Raw genomic sequence first — 13,836 nt, 5'->3', positions numbered from 1 at the left:
TGCCTTTGAATGTGTTTGATGAGAAGATATTTAATATGTTATCATGCAAGAGCTAGATCGACTTAAGAATATTTCTCAGCTCTATGATCCTCACTCTATTAAACTAGATTAAGTGAGATCATCATTTTTGATGATATAATTGTAATCTTTTTTCTCTATTAAGTGAGATTTGAAACATTCTCACTCTATTTTTATCTCTTAGGTGAAAGACTCTAGTGTTTTAAATTTAGGATCCCAATATATAGTAGAAGTTTAAGACTCTGAGGCACTCTTTCTGACTTCACTAAAAGCTGAGACACCCTTCCTTCGTAGTAATAAACAGTAACTAATTCCTTTATTTTTTCGAAGTTAAAAGGTGCTAGAAAGAGCTTTAAGTCTCGGCCAAACTTAATTAGTGACTTTAGGATCTAACACCTAAGAGCAACAGCAATGGTGGCTCTTAAAGGGTTCTAAGCTTTAGTTCTTATAATAAAAACCCTAAATTTAAATCAAAACAGATAATAAATCAAAGAAACGTTTCTTGTTTTAGAGTTTTTTGGGCTGTTAAGAGGTGCTACGTGTCACCGCGTCATTGGTTCGAAAAAGTGAGAAAACAAAAAAAAAAATTCCCGTGTCTCTCTCTCTTGCCTTGTTTTTTCCGAATTCCGTCGGCGATTTTTTCTCTCTGGTGCCGTCGTCTTGTTGCCGTTGAACGTTTACCGGTAGCGCCTACCACATATACAACTGTATAGCGATTCAACCGGTAAGGATTTACTCTCGTTGCTCGTCGATTGAGTAGAATCTCACTGTCAGGCGTTGTTCTAGCTTCGGTTTGTTAAGGTTCGACGATTGACGATCGTTGATCATAATCAGTGAACATTTATGTGTTAGAGGTGACGATTATGCGTTGATTTGATTAAGAAATGGTCGATCAATGTTAAGAATCTGTTTGATTTTACCTTCTGATTCACTTTCTCCTAAACTTAGCTTTCGTACTGCTCCTCCTTCCTGAATTTGATTCCTGCTAACTTAGCTTTCGTAATCTCATAATTTGATTCATGCTACTGTTCTTCTTTGTTTAGATTTGTTCTCGGATAGTCACATTTTTTGATATATTATGTTTCTTAGTCTCTCTGATAATTAAACCTACGTTAGGCGTCATATTTTCGTAGAGATAGTTTTTAGAAAAGTGTTAATCGAACTTATGATTTGTGTGATAACATTTTTTCCTTCTAGGCTAGTTAGTTTGTGACGTAGTAACTTGATTTTTTTGTTGGTTCCCTTGTGTTCATCATAACATAACAGATATGTGCTTTAGTGAGTGAGTGAGTGCTAGAATGATCATGATGGTACTTGTTTCATTTGCAGTTGGTTTCAAGGGAGATATTGAACAGATTATGCCATGTCTGCACCTGCTAAAAGAAATTCTACAGATACTCAGGAGAAAGATCTAATGCTCAGTATGGTTCAAGTGTTTAAGAGTTGCTTTCCATTAACTATCACGGCATTGCTAGTGGAATGCCTTCAAGCCGCTTGTAGTGAAAATTCTATTTAAGAAAAGGAATCATGAAGTAGACTTCATGTTAAAAGCTTTACATCAGAAAGATCATGCATGCTATCTTTCAGACTTCTTTATCTTATCATTGTTCTATTTCCTCAATTCTTTTAACTCTTATATTTTCTTATGCTGATGAGTCATTTACCAATGTTGTCACTGATGCAAAGTGTTCACACCAATTCTTTTCTCATATGATTTTTTTCATCATCTATAATGGTAAGCTTAATTTTGTTGAGTTGGACTGTGTAGTGATATAAATATCTTGATGACGATGCAGCCTCGTTAATTTAGACTTGTCTGTTGTAAGCTTAATTTTTCATCATCTTTAATGGTAAGCTTAGTTTTTTCATCATCTTTAATAGTAAGCTTAATTTTCTATCATTTTTTTTTAAGAAACCCACTTAAGGATTCTACCATTGGACACAATTTTTTTTTTAGGATTCAACATAAACTCTTAATTTTGAAATTGTCATAATTTATAACTAAAAAATGTTTAAGAGTCCTTTAAAGAACTCTACCATTGGGCTTGCTCTAAAGGGTAGTTGTTTTTTTAATTCAGATAGGTTGATGTTGTGATTAGAATTTATGCTTAGAGTGATGATATTAAGAAAAATTTCTGCCCAAATCAACTTGCAAATTAAACCTAACCAAGAGGTGAGTCTTAAGATTTGAATGCTAAATTATGTTTGGGACATTGAATGTAAATATTTTATTGAACAATGAAAATAGTTTAGGAGTTACAAATAATCCTACGAGATTGGTCCTGTGGCAAAAAAAAAAAAATATGGAAGCAAAGCACAACTAGTTCATCGATGTCAACAAAATCAATTACTCTTTCAGAATCGATGAAGTGATAAACGATTCTAAAAATTCTCCAAAAAAATCTCAAGGAGCAAGATACGAGTTACGTAACCACCAAAAATGTATTAAGTAATTTAAATACTTAAGATCATGATAATATGAAGTCTTATAATTAAGAAGATTCGACTCAAAACTCAAAACATTTAAAAATAAATTGTAAGATAATACATTTTTGGTGGTACGTATTTTCTTTATTAATGTGTGAATGAAATTGATTCTACACACTAACACATCACACATGCATAGCTTAATCCTAACATTTGAGACTGTCGAAGCCAAATCTCATCCCCAAATAATCATATAGATTTATAATTTCTGTAACTAATTACAGTTCGAGTTTATAACTTTCACACAATACATACATAGTTTAGTATGGGATATGTTGTCTAATTTTCTTACAAAATATGTTGTGTTTACACAAATATAAAAAATTGTTGTGATATTAACACATAAAGATGTAAACCCAAATATCTTTTTTTTTTTCTCTCTAAAATCTCTCGCCATCCTTTATTCTGTTTTTGTTTTGTCAACGCCATCCCTTTCTTTATATTTGTTTAATTAATTGGTGTCTTATACTGAATATATATATTTCTTTAAAGTTAATTTCCCCTCCATGTCTCTCCTTCTTTATGTTGGAATTTAACCACCGACTTTTCATAGAAATTTTGACTAACGCAACTTTGTTCATTTCCTTTTTATGTTGATCTTCAAGGAAAACTAGTTCTTTATAACAAAAAGTGAAATATGTAAGGTGAAAACTGACGAGTCTTGCATCCGTTAATTAGGGTTAACTTAATCTAACCGACAAGATGAAAAGATTTTGTAGTAAAAGGACTCATAAAACAAAAGCTCCAAAATGTTTATACGAAGATACATAAAACTTTATAGAAGTCAAAGATTTTTTGAATCGGTTTGTGACTATCCACATATATAGGATATATAAAGGTTTTCTTAGGTCACATTTATAAGAAATAGACTTTTTAAAATCCGTTAAGATACTCTTATGTCTGGTCCATATATATTAATGGACTGGAGCCATATAATAGGGTTTTGACAAACTATATCTAATTCTATACTATTACAAAAACAAAAAGCTAAAAAAGTGAGGGAGAGACAAAAAATCAAAAGGGTCAATGCTGGCCATTACCATTACAATTTTCACATCAAACACAGTCCCCCTCATCACGCTGCATCTCTAAAGGCTAAAGCTAGGGATGGGCAAAATTCATGTATATACCGTCCATTTTTGGTCTATCCCTTTTACGAAATTCTCGTTTCATGTAATGTATGTGTGTTTCCGCTTAAGAAGTGACTTCTATATAATTTTCGACATTTCTTAAATACAAAAAGAATTTAATATAAAATAAATAAATAAAAAATGAAAACCAAGAGCGTGTGGTCTAGTGGTTTGTGCGAGTAAGATGATTCATCAAATGGGTTTAGGTAAAGGAAGGAGTCCTATACGACGAACTAGGTCTGGGCGTTTGGGTATTCGGTTCGGTTCCAAGTATTTTGGTTCTGAGATTTAGGAACCATATTGGAACCAAATCAATATCGGTTCGGTTCTGGTTCGGTTCCTATTCGGTTCGGTTCGGTTCAAGTAATAAATTTTGGAACCGAATAGGAACCAAACTGTTTCGGATATTTTTTGAACCGAAAAAACAATAGAATTAAAATGCAAAATTCTAATGCAATTATGCAAGTATACAATGCAACATCACATATTAGTCATCATAGCATTACAAATTCAAAAAATAGTTGAAACTTGGAAAGTATTAAGTCAAAATACACCCAAAGTTTCAAAAATACCACACAAAACACAAGTTTTAAAGACACCAAAAGAAGCTTTGTCTTTGATTTGCAATGATTCGAAAGAGAGAGTTGTTGTCTGCGGCGTCTCCTTCTTTGAGAAAAGGAGAACAAACTAGAGTTTCTCTTTAGGTTTCAGAGAAATATGTAAGAGGCTAAGAGAGATATGGTTGGTTGTTAGGCTTGGGTAGTTAGGTTTATGTCTAGATGGGTTTGAGACTTTGGGTTATATAAATATAGGTTAATGTGCTATATTTTTTGGGTACCCGAATGGATATCGGTTCTTACCCGAACCGAACCGATACCCATGGTTCTTTGATTTAAGATCCAATCGATATTTTCACTAGAACCGGAACCGAACCGTACCCATCAATTTCGGTTCGTTTTTACGTGGATCCATATTTGTGTCCAGGCCTATGACGAACCATCTTCGAGTCCTATATGATTCCATATCTTGTTTTGAGAATTATTTTAAAAGTTATATATCAAAATAATTTTATAACTTTATGTGAATTTTATGTTTTATATGATAGGTGCCTTTCCTCTAGTTTTTCTTTTTGTTTCTGTATGAGTTTAAGCATTTAAAATATGGAATTTGATTGGCTTTAATTCACGTTCATAATCAGTTGTTGTATTCTCGTCCTACATTTCAAATAACAATGGAATAAAATAGGCTTTTTTCAAATGGCATGAATCTCGTTCTAGTTTATGTTTCATGCATTATACATTTCCATTATAAAGTTTTTCAAATTTTATTCATTATAATAAAATAAAATAACCTAGGTCCACCAAAATTTTAAAAAGGTTTTATCTATAGTATAAAGTTTCTTCCTTCGCCCATTGATCGAGTTGTTGGGACTGTGCACGATATAAGGCTTTTTACTTAATCAAGTGGGAAAAATGAATGTTTAGTGCAGAGTTGTTTCTAGAAAAGAGCTTATTATTAGCCAACCCAAATACTACAAATATACAATCGATCGTCGATCCAAATAATTTATGAGTAAATTAAGTTCATATATAACTCAACCCGAAAATATATACATGTGAGAAATTTTGTGTAGATTTCATTCAAAAAAAAAAAAAATTGTGTAGATTACATTTAACCAACGTAGGTTACAAGTTCTATCTATCAATGGGAAAAGTTCCTCTCTCTTTAACTCATGTGGATTAGTAATCTTTGAAAAACGGATGCATTACCATATCTAAGGTTACTAAATAGATACATAGATACACTCACACTCATTTTGCAAATTTTATTTCATTCAAATATATATTTTGTTATCTCATATATATATATATATATTAACAACAACAAAAATCATCCATTTAAACTAAGAACGGACGGTTTTCTTCGGAAAAAAAAAACAATCCGGAGTGGAAGAACTTACATGGACAAAAATAAATTCTTGTACTCGTGTTTTTTTAGCAAGGCAGTCAGCACATGCATTGTTGTAACGTGGAATAAAAGACAAAGTAAAAGTAGAAAAAAAGAATTTTCAAAAACTAAAATATTCTAATTCCGAAGTAAAAGCATGCCACTCATCAGGAGTGGCTATCAACTGAATTAACTCTTTGTTATCTCACCATCTATATAAACCGTTAAATTGTGTAAAGAAGATCGAAGCCAATATGTTCATCAAATATAATGGAATAGTTGACCAACAATCGTGACCTGTGCTACTAGTTGACCTTGACCACCAATCATGACTCTTATATTTATACAACAAGACACAAAGGCCCAATATCAACTTCGTGTACTGTTTTTTTTTTTTGTATAGTTGGAAGCACAAGCGTTACACACACAACACTATAAGTAGTACATTAATAGAGTGAGAGTGGAGTGGTAGGGCAAAAGATGGGAGAAAATGAATAATGATGAAGAAAATGTCAACGCAATTTTAGCTTGAGAAGAAATATTCTTCACTTAACGCTAAACAAAACCGACCATCTACTGTTCATTTTGTTTATCACCACTCGAGAGTAAATCTATATATATAAGGATGTGTACAGTGGCAGATCCAGAACAAAATTTTGGGTGGGGCACAAATTTTTTTATATAAATTTTATTTTATTTTAATATTTATATATTATTAACTATATATATTAATAAAAAAATAAACAATGTAGACAAAAATTAAAATTGACATTTAAATAAAAAGGGTCAACCAAAAAAACAAATTAAAAATAATATTATTTGAAAAACTAATAGAAAATGAAAGAAAAAAACACCATTGAACTGGTTCGAACCTGAGATGGTTGAATTAATATACATGTCACAACCAAATTGCCAAGTCATATTCTAATGTTATAAACTACATGCGAAAATTTATAAATCAGTGTGGGGCACGTACCCCACCACCTCTTCACCTAGATCCGCCCCTGGATGTGTAGTAAAAAAAAAAGAGTTTTCTGCGCTGATTTGATTAAATTAACCCTAATCAACGGGTGCAAGAATTTGGAGTCTTCACCTTAAATATTTCACTTTTACAATAAAGAACTAATTATTCTTGAAAATTACCCTAAGAAGGAGATCAAGAAAGCTGTGTAGCCTGCGTTAGTCAAATTTTGAAGGGAACGTAAAGCGGTTTTGTTATGTTTTATGAACTCGTACTCAAAATTAATTGACAATGAATAAACTAAATCATATTCGTTATATATTTTTAGTGTAGGTCCTTCTTGTTTTCTAATTGAAGATTTTTTGTTTGTAACTTATATTGAACAAATCTTAATCTAGAACCGGTAGTAAATTCTACTTGTTCAGCAAAGTAAACTCTAATACTATGTTAAGTTTCATAAACTTTCAATATAAATCAATGAACAATGAATAGATTAAACCATATTTTTTTTTATTGTAAAGTTTTATTTAAACTAATTGTGAAACTTTAACATATATTTATTACAAATAAAGAGAGCCATGGAACGACGGAAGTGCCGGAAAATGGAGATTCGATATAAGATATCGATTAAATTGAATATATAGAAAAAAATTATAGATGACGATTGATTTAAAGAAGAAGAGAAATAGGGATTGATAATTGGTTGTAAATAGTTGTATTTGGTCGAATGGGATCATACATAATTGAATTTGGTCGCATATGCACAAGGGCATTTTGGATGTTGACAATTGTTATTAGTAGGTCATGCCAACAAAAGGGCTTATGGTGAAAGAACATAAATATATATAAACGGTTTTGAAATTGAAAAAAAAAAAAAGGGGATCAAGGGAAGGTCACATTTGAGGGTACAGTTGTATCCAACTTATAAGTTTATACATCAAAGAATATGTCACACGTCTCTTCATTCGTTTTCATGTCATATATGTGATGCTTGCTTGGATTGGACTTCATTGATTTGACTATTATAAGTACAGTATAGTGTAAAAGTAGCTTTCTTGTTCTAACCATTTTTACAATTTATATAGAAAGGTAGTGGGGACCGGTCTAGATGAAAAGATTCATGTTTAGTTTTGAGTAGTAGACTAGCTAAAAAACAGTTTGTCCCCGGTTGCATTTAACTTCTGTTTGGTTAACCGATAAATTTGATTGGTTTTGGGCGAGTTTTGTAGAAAATGTCGATTAGGTTCGTTCCACATCCAAAGTTAGAAAGTAGCGGAAATTTTAAACAACTAGCTTAGTATTTGGTCGATCATTTGTTGTGTGTATGCATAAAAAATTAGAAATCATATAAATAGAATATACCCGTCTAAATAAAATGAGAAACATGCAATTAGAGGTAATAATATACTTTGGTTATGCGGTCGATAGAGCCATCACTTCATGCAGACCAAGCACCATAGTTGTAAAAGTAAACAAGTTTGATCAGTCTTATCATATTTTGCATGTATATACAGAAGAAGTAATTAGAACCTATTTTTCGCCTACAAGATATGCTATATCGGTCCTAATAAATGTCATAAAATGCATAATATTTATTTGAATAGGTAAGGTTTCATGTAAGGGAACGAGCCACATGAAACCATTTAGACCCAAACCATTCCCCTATTCATCTTTCTTTAATCGACACATCGAAAGATACCTACTAATACACCATAAGTTATTTCTTTTATATTGGGTTTAATTGGTAACAGCTTTACAAAGCTGTACAAAACATACAGCTTTGATAGTTACTAATTACAAAAACTTTATCAAAAGCGTTACAAACAGTTTTACTCTCAGCTTTTTTGTACAGCTTTCTTGTACAGCTCTTTCATACAACTTTACACTATTCCAGTAAAGCTTACAGCTCCAGCTAATTAACAACTAAAAAATTTGTACAGCTTTTGGTTATCAATCAGATCCATTACATGTTATGTTTAAACACATGTGCTTCTTATAAACATAACAAAAGAAATATAAATATAGCAGAATCACTTGGAATCATCATTTTCGAAAAAGATCTGATCTACTTATTGTCGTGGGAAAGGTATGGTAGGTATGGGGAATTTGTCCAACTATATCCTGATTTGACTCTCAAGATGGATGAAATTATCCCACAAGCCTTGATCGATACGTAAAATATTTATTATAGTCTCACGTATGTGTCATGTGCTTAAGCCAAAAATATATCACTTTTTTTTTTTTTTTTTTGGTTTAATAATATATATCACATTGATATACCAAATGATAACATTGATAAATTAAACTGGAAATATTAACGAAAGTTGTAATCTGCTGGTTTAGATTATTTGGTATATAGTTGTGTCAACATCTACTATAGAATTGTTGGCAAAAAATAAAACATAGTTGTACATCCGATTCCAAATTCTGCGATTTTCCTGTTTTTGCCATTCTTTTGTCGTTGTTTTGAATGTCGGGAGAGCTAAATACCTCCAGACTTTATCACAATATTATATTGGTTAGTACGCGTAGTTTATCAATAAATCTCTCATGTCCACTTCCTTTTTGCTAGGTAGAGGATTAGGCAGTTGAGGTCTCAGGTAGTCTGTGGTCGATCTGTTTTGGAAGAAATATTGCAGGTTCAGTTTCTCGCCGGAATCCGTTTTGCGTCTGGATCTGTTTACTCCAGCCAATAAATGCGAGTCTGGCCATGAAGTAGCGAAGCAGTCGTTTTGTAAACGCCAGAATTCGCAGGTATGTTCCCAGCTTCCGACCAACCGTCCAGTTCCGAGCTTTTCCTCCGGTGAAGTCTCTGTTTTTTCTTCTCCATTTTGTAATATGTGGATTCGTCTGTTGGCCCATAGCCATTGAACTCATTAGGATTTTGTATCAATAAACACATTAAAAAAAAAGTCTCCCATGTCCAACACATTAATTATTTTTAACACATGCATATATCCATCAATTTTCTGGTCTTGTTATGTACATAGATATCTAATTACTTAATTTTGTGAAATCCATAAAATTTTCTTAAAATTAAATGATGATGATATTTTAAACTTGATTAGTTCTTTTTGATGTAAAGTTTCTACTATAGTACTGACGACAAGGGTTGAACTCACATTGATGGGAAGGCCGGAAGATTCGTCAAAGATAGTCATGATAATCAAATCGCAACTATGTATATATATATATATATTCAGCCGTAAATGTTAAGAAAACATTCTAGTAAACAATAGTTTATGCCCCGGAGCCACAGGCCAAATTAGTTGAAATTTTCTTGTAATGATGATGATGATGATGATGCATTTTAAACCTATTGGAGAGTGGGTCCATTTCTCCCCACTACTCTAATACACTAAGAAGTTTAGTAAACTTAATTATATGATATATCTCACTTTTAAATTAGTTATTTACACAACTTTTTTTGTTGAATAGGATTTTTATGTTTTCTAATAACTAAAAGCATAATTTAAAATGAACTTCTCTTTAGGAATTCATAGTTTCTCTTTTTGCACTATCGATAAAAGAATTTTTTTTACTTTTATTAGAAAGATTTTATACTTATTTAATATTGTAGTCTAGTTTCTAATAAAAATCAATGTAGAAAATTAGAAATATTTGATTGCATAATATTTTTCTAGTTTCTCTCTCATGAATTTTTTAAGAATGACCGAGACATTATAAGTACCTCCTCGCTCCCCACCTTGTTAATTTAACTTTGTGCCAACTCCTAAAGCCAAACATATATCTTCCTTTGTTTGACATAATAATACAAGAAAAATAGAAAGAGCTATGGATGTTCATGATCTATCTGAAGAAGCTAAAAGAGGACTACACATGTCGGAGGAATCATCGGACGATATTTGTGTTGATTTTCGCGGTCGACCATCCAGGCCAAGCAAGCATGGTGGTACAAGAGCTGCCCTCTTTGTTCTAGGTATCCCTCTCCTTCTCTCGTTAACATTAACTATGTATATCGAGTATATCGACTAGACCAGCGCGTCTTGCATATGGCCGGGCTGGTCCATGTTAAGCATTTTGGATACATGTTAGGTTAAATTGATTGGTTGCGTATACATATATCTATATTCAGGCTTCCAAGCTTTCGAGATGATGGCTATCGCAGCCGTTGGCAACAACTTGATCACATATGTGTTCAATGAGATGCATTTTCCTTTGTCGAAATCCGCAAACCTCGTGACTAACTTCATAGGAACGGTGTTTCTTCTCTCGCTTCTTGGTGGCTTCCTCTCTGATTCATACCTTGGAAGCTTTCGTACCATGCTCTTTTTCGGCGTCATCGAAATCTCTGTATGTACCTCTCCCTCCCTAGCTCTCTTTTCGCCTTTCTCATTTCTATTTTAGATGCTCTTGAATATTCTACATCACTTTTCATCTCTAACTAGTAACTTGTGATTAAAACGGGATATTAAAAGTATATTTAGACAAAAGTCCAAAACTTTAACATAAAGTTGTAATTAAGTGAATTATGAATTAAATCTTTCGGTTCTTTGGAAAAGCAAATGGGTTTATGAGTTAATTAAACATTATAATATGTTAGTAAAATGTTCTTTTTTGAGCTAGTTATTGCCACGCAATAGTATAATAACGAAATTTACGGCTTCATAATACATACACCTGACTTATAGGTAAAAATATTAGCTACTGATTCTAGTATTACATAAAATCAGTGTTCTAAAAAGCGGTCTATGCGGTCGCCTAGGCCCCGCTTAGGCGCTTAGGTGACGCCTAGACGACCGTTTCGACCGCCTAAAATCGCATAAGTTTAGTTTTAATGTATTTTTTCAATTTTCAACTACATAAATTTAAAATATAAATTTTAGCTTTATATATATTGTTTTGATATGACTTAAATAATTTTTTTTTGTCTAATTTTTGTTTCGATTTAAGATTTTAATTTTTATAATAGATAGTTTTATATGATTTTTATGTATAATATTATATTTCTAATTTGTTATGATGTAAACGTAAACCGCCTAAAATCGTCTAAGTCCCGATTAGGCGTTCTAGGCGGTAGGCGCTAAGCGGGTGGTGACCCGCCTAGCGCTTTCTTAAACCCTGCATAAAATATATAAGACTTTAGTGACAAAAGACTAAAGTAATGTTGGTTAACAAAATTAGGAGAAGTTTTGGCTGACAATTTTGTTTTTAAATTGATAAAACAGGGTTTCATATTATTGTCAGTCCAAGCTCATCTCCCAGAGCTGAGACCACCAGAATGCAACATGAAGAGCACAATACATTGCGTAGAGGCAAATGGTTACAAGGCGGTCACTCTCTACGCAGCACTCTGTTTGGTGGCCTTAGGGAGCGGCTGCCTTAAACCGAACATTATCTCTCACGGTGCAAACCAGTTTCAAAGGAAGGATTTGAGGAAGCTATCTAGTTTCTTCAATGCTGCTTACTTCGCCTTCTCAATGGGTCAGCTTATTGCACTTACACTCTTAGTTTGGGTGCAAACGCATTCTGGCATGGACGTTGGTTTTGGTGTCTCCGCGGCTGTTATGGCCGCGGGGATGATTAGTCTCGTTGCTGGAACTAACTTTTATAGGAATAAACCGCCTCGTGGTAGCATCTTCACACCAATTGCTCAGGTAAATCAAGAATCGAATATTCGTTTGCGTTTACACTTTAGACAAATATAAAAATTTAAATTATTTTTTAAAATGTTTTCTTTTCACATATAAACTCAAACATTCGTCTTTGGTACATTTTGAGGCATTTATAAGAGTTTGATCTTGACTTCATTTTCTGGTATTTGTCGATCGATCAGGTCTTCGTAGCCGCGATCACTAAACGAAAACAGATTTGCCCATCAAACCCGAACATGCTTCACCAACCTTCAACGGATCTAGTTCGTGTCAAACCACTTCTCCATTCTAACAAATTCAAGTAACTTGTTTTAATCTTTTTATCGTAACCGCCAAATTGACTAACTAAACTAACTAACTAACCGCTCGTTTCTTGACGTGCAGGTTTCTTGACAAAGCTTGCATCAAGACGCAAGGCAAAGCAATGGAGAGTCCATGGAGACTCTGCACAATCGAACAAGTCCATCAAGTCAAGATTCTTTTATCAGTCATACCGATATTCGCGTGTACTATCATCTTCAACACCATCTTAGCTCAGCTTCAAACTTTCTCTGTTCAGCAAGGAAGTTCTATGAACACACATATTACAAAAACTTTCCAAATACCACCGGCTTCTCTTCAAGCCATTCCTTACATCATTCTCATCTTCTTTGTGCCTCTCTACGAAACGTTCTTCGTCCCACTCGCTAGAAAATTCGCGGGAAATGATTCCGGAATCTCTCCTCTTCAGAGAATTGGCACTGGACTGTTCTTAGCAACTTTCTCAATGGTTGCAGCTGCTTTAGTGGAAAAGAAGAGACGAGAATCGTTCTTGGAACAGAATGCAACACTCTCAATCTTTTGGATCGCGCCTCAGTTTCTGATATTCGGTTTATCAGAGATGTTTACAGCTGTTGGATTAGTGGAGTTCTTTTACAAACAGTCTTCACAGAGTATGCAGTCTTTTCTCACAGCAATGACTTACTGTTCTTACTCTTTCGGGTTCTATCTTAGCTCTGTTCTTGTCTCGACCGTGAACAGAGTTACTTCTAGTAATGGTTCCGGGACTAAAGAAGGTTGGTTAGGCGATAACGACCTTAACAAAGATAGATTAGATCACTTTTACTGGCTCTTAGCTTCATTGAGTTTCATCAACTTCTTTAACTATCTTTTCTGGTCAAGATGGTATTCGTGTGATCCATCTGCGACACATCATAGCGCCGAAGTCAATAGCTTGGAGGATTTAGAAAATGGCGAAAACAAGGATTCCACGACGGAGAAGCCTAGAATTTGACTAAGTATGGTAGATCATCTTGTTGTAACCCTTTAGGAAGGATAATAGAAGGAATCTTTTGAAGATCATATATGCTTATTATAATCCTGTTGTAATCATACGTTTTGGAAGTGGCGGGGTAGAGTTTTTTTTGTTTTTTTAAATTTGATTTTGGGGTTTGTAATGATGAAGAGTTAGTTTAAAAGGTTTAGAGAACTTGTCTTTTGAATGAATAATGTATCAAGCTAGCTGGTTTTGTGATGTGCCTGATAAAGTTTTTTTTGTCTCACAAAACTGCTATAACTGCATAATACAACGTTTTACTTGGCGATTGCTGCGTTTAACAGCAACCGCAAACACTTCTATGTTTTGACTTTTGAGCCATATGATGAGTCCATAGACTTAATACATCTTTGAAGTTGGAGA

At 33.3% G+C, this 13,836-nt stretch overlaps 1 protein-coding gene and 1 long non-coding RNA gene across 3 annotated transcripts; both read left to right on the top strand.

Annotated features, from left to right (window-relative positions):
* Positions 1 to 593: 593 nt before the first annotated feature.
* Positions 594 to 1,827, top strand: LOC110224622. The gene is made up of 2 exons (XR_002329125.1): positions 594 to 742; positions 1,348 to 1,827. It is a non-coding gene; the product is annotated as an uncharacterized LOC110224622 (long non-coding RNA).
* Positions 1,828 to 8,583: 6,756 nt separating this feature from the next.
* Positions 8,584 to 13,687, top strand: LOC9329831 (protein NRT1/ PTR FAMILY 4.4). 2 transcript variants are annotated; one of them, XM_021014282.1, is made up of 6 exons: positions 8,584 to 9,297; positions 10,323 to 10,483; positions 10,640 to 10,857; positions 11,733 to 12,161; positions 12,341 to 12,459; positions 12,543 to 13,671. In XM_021014282.1, the coding sequence occupies exons 2-6, from the start codon at positions 10,339 to 10,341 to the stop codon at positions 13,429 to 13,431; spliced, it is 1,800 nt and encodes a 599-aa protein (XP_020869941.1). In that variant the 5' UTR covers positions 8,584 to 9,297; positions 10,323 to 10,338; the 3' UTR covers positions 13,432 to 13,671. The 2 variants fall into 2 exon arrangements, with proteins under 2 accessions (XP_020869941.1, XP_002893770.1); XM_002893724.2 differs by lacking the exon at positions 8,584 to 9,297 and having other exon boundaries at positions 10,224 to 10,483; positions 12,543 to 13,687.
* Positions 13,688 to 13,836: the final 149 nt, after the last annotated feature.

This window comes from Arabidopsis lyrata (genome assembly GCF_000004255.2).
Source record: "Arabidopsis lyrata subsp. lyrata unplaced genomic scaffold ARALYscaffold_1, whole genome shotgun sequence".
Lineage (NCBI taxonomy): Eukaryota > Viridiplantae > Streptophyta > Magnoliopsida > Brassicales > Brassicaceae > Arabidopsis > Arabidopsis lyrata.
Note: the sequence above shows the minus strand (reverse complement) of the source record. Positions and strands in the feature narration are given on the sequence as shown.

Bases quoted from the DNA above. Each gene is read 5' to 3' on its own strand.
- LOC9329831 (XM_002893724.2), top strand. From the start codon at position 10,339: ATGGATGTTCATGATCTATCTGAAGAAGCTAAAAGAGGACTACACATG. The intron at 10,858-11,732 runs GTATGTACCTCT...TTGATAAAACAG, and splicing joins TCGGCGTCATCGAAATCTCT to GGTTTCATATTATTGTCAGT. The intron at 12,460-12,542 runs GTAACTTGTTTT...CTTGACGTGCAG, and splicing joins CTCCATTCTAACAAATTCAA to GTTTCTTGACAAAGCTTGCA.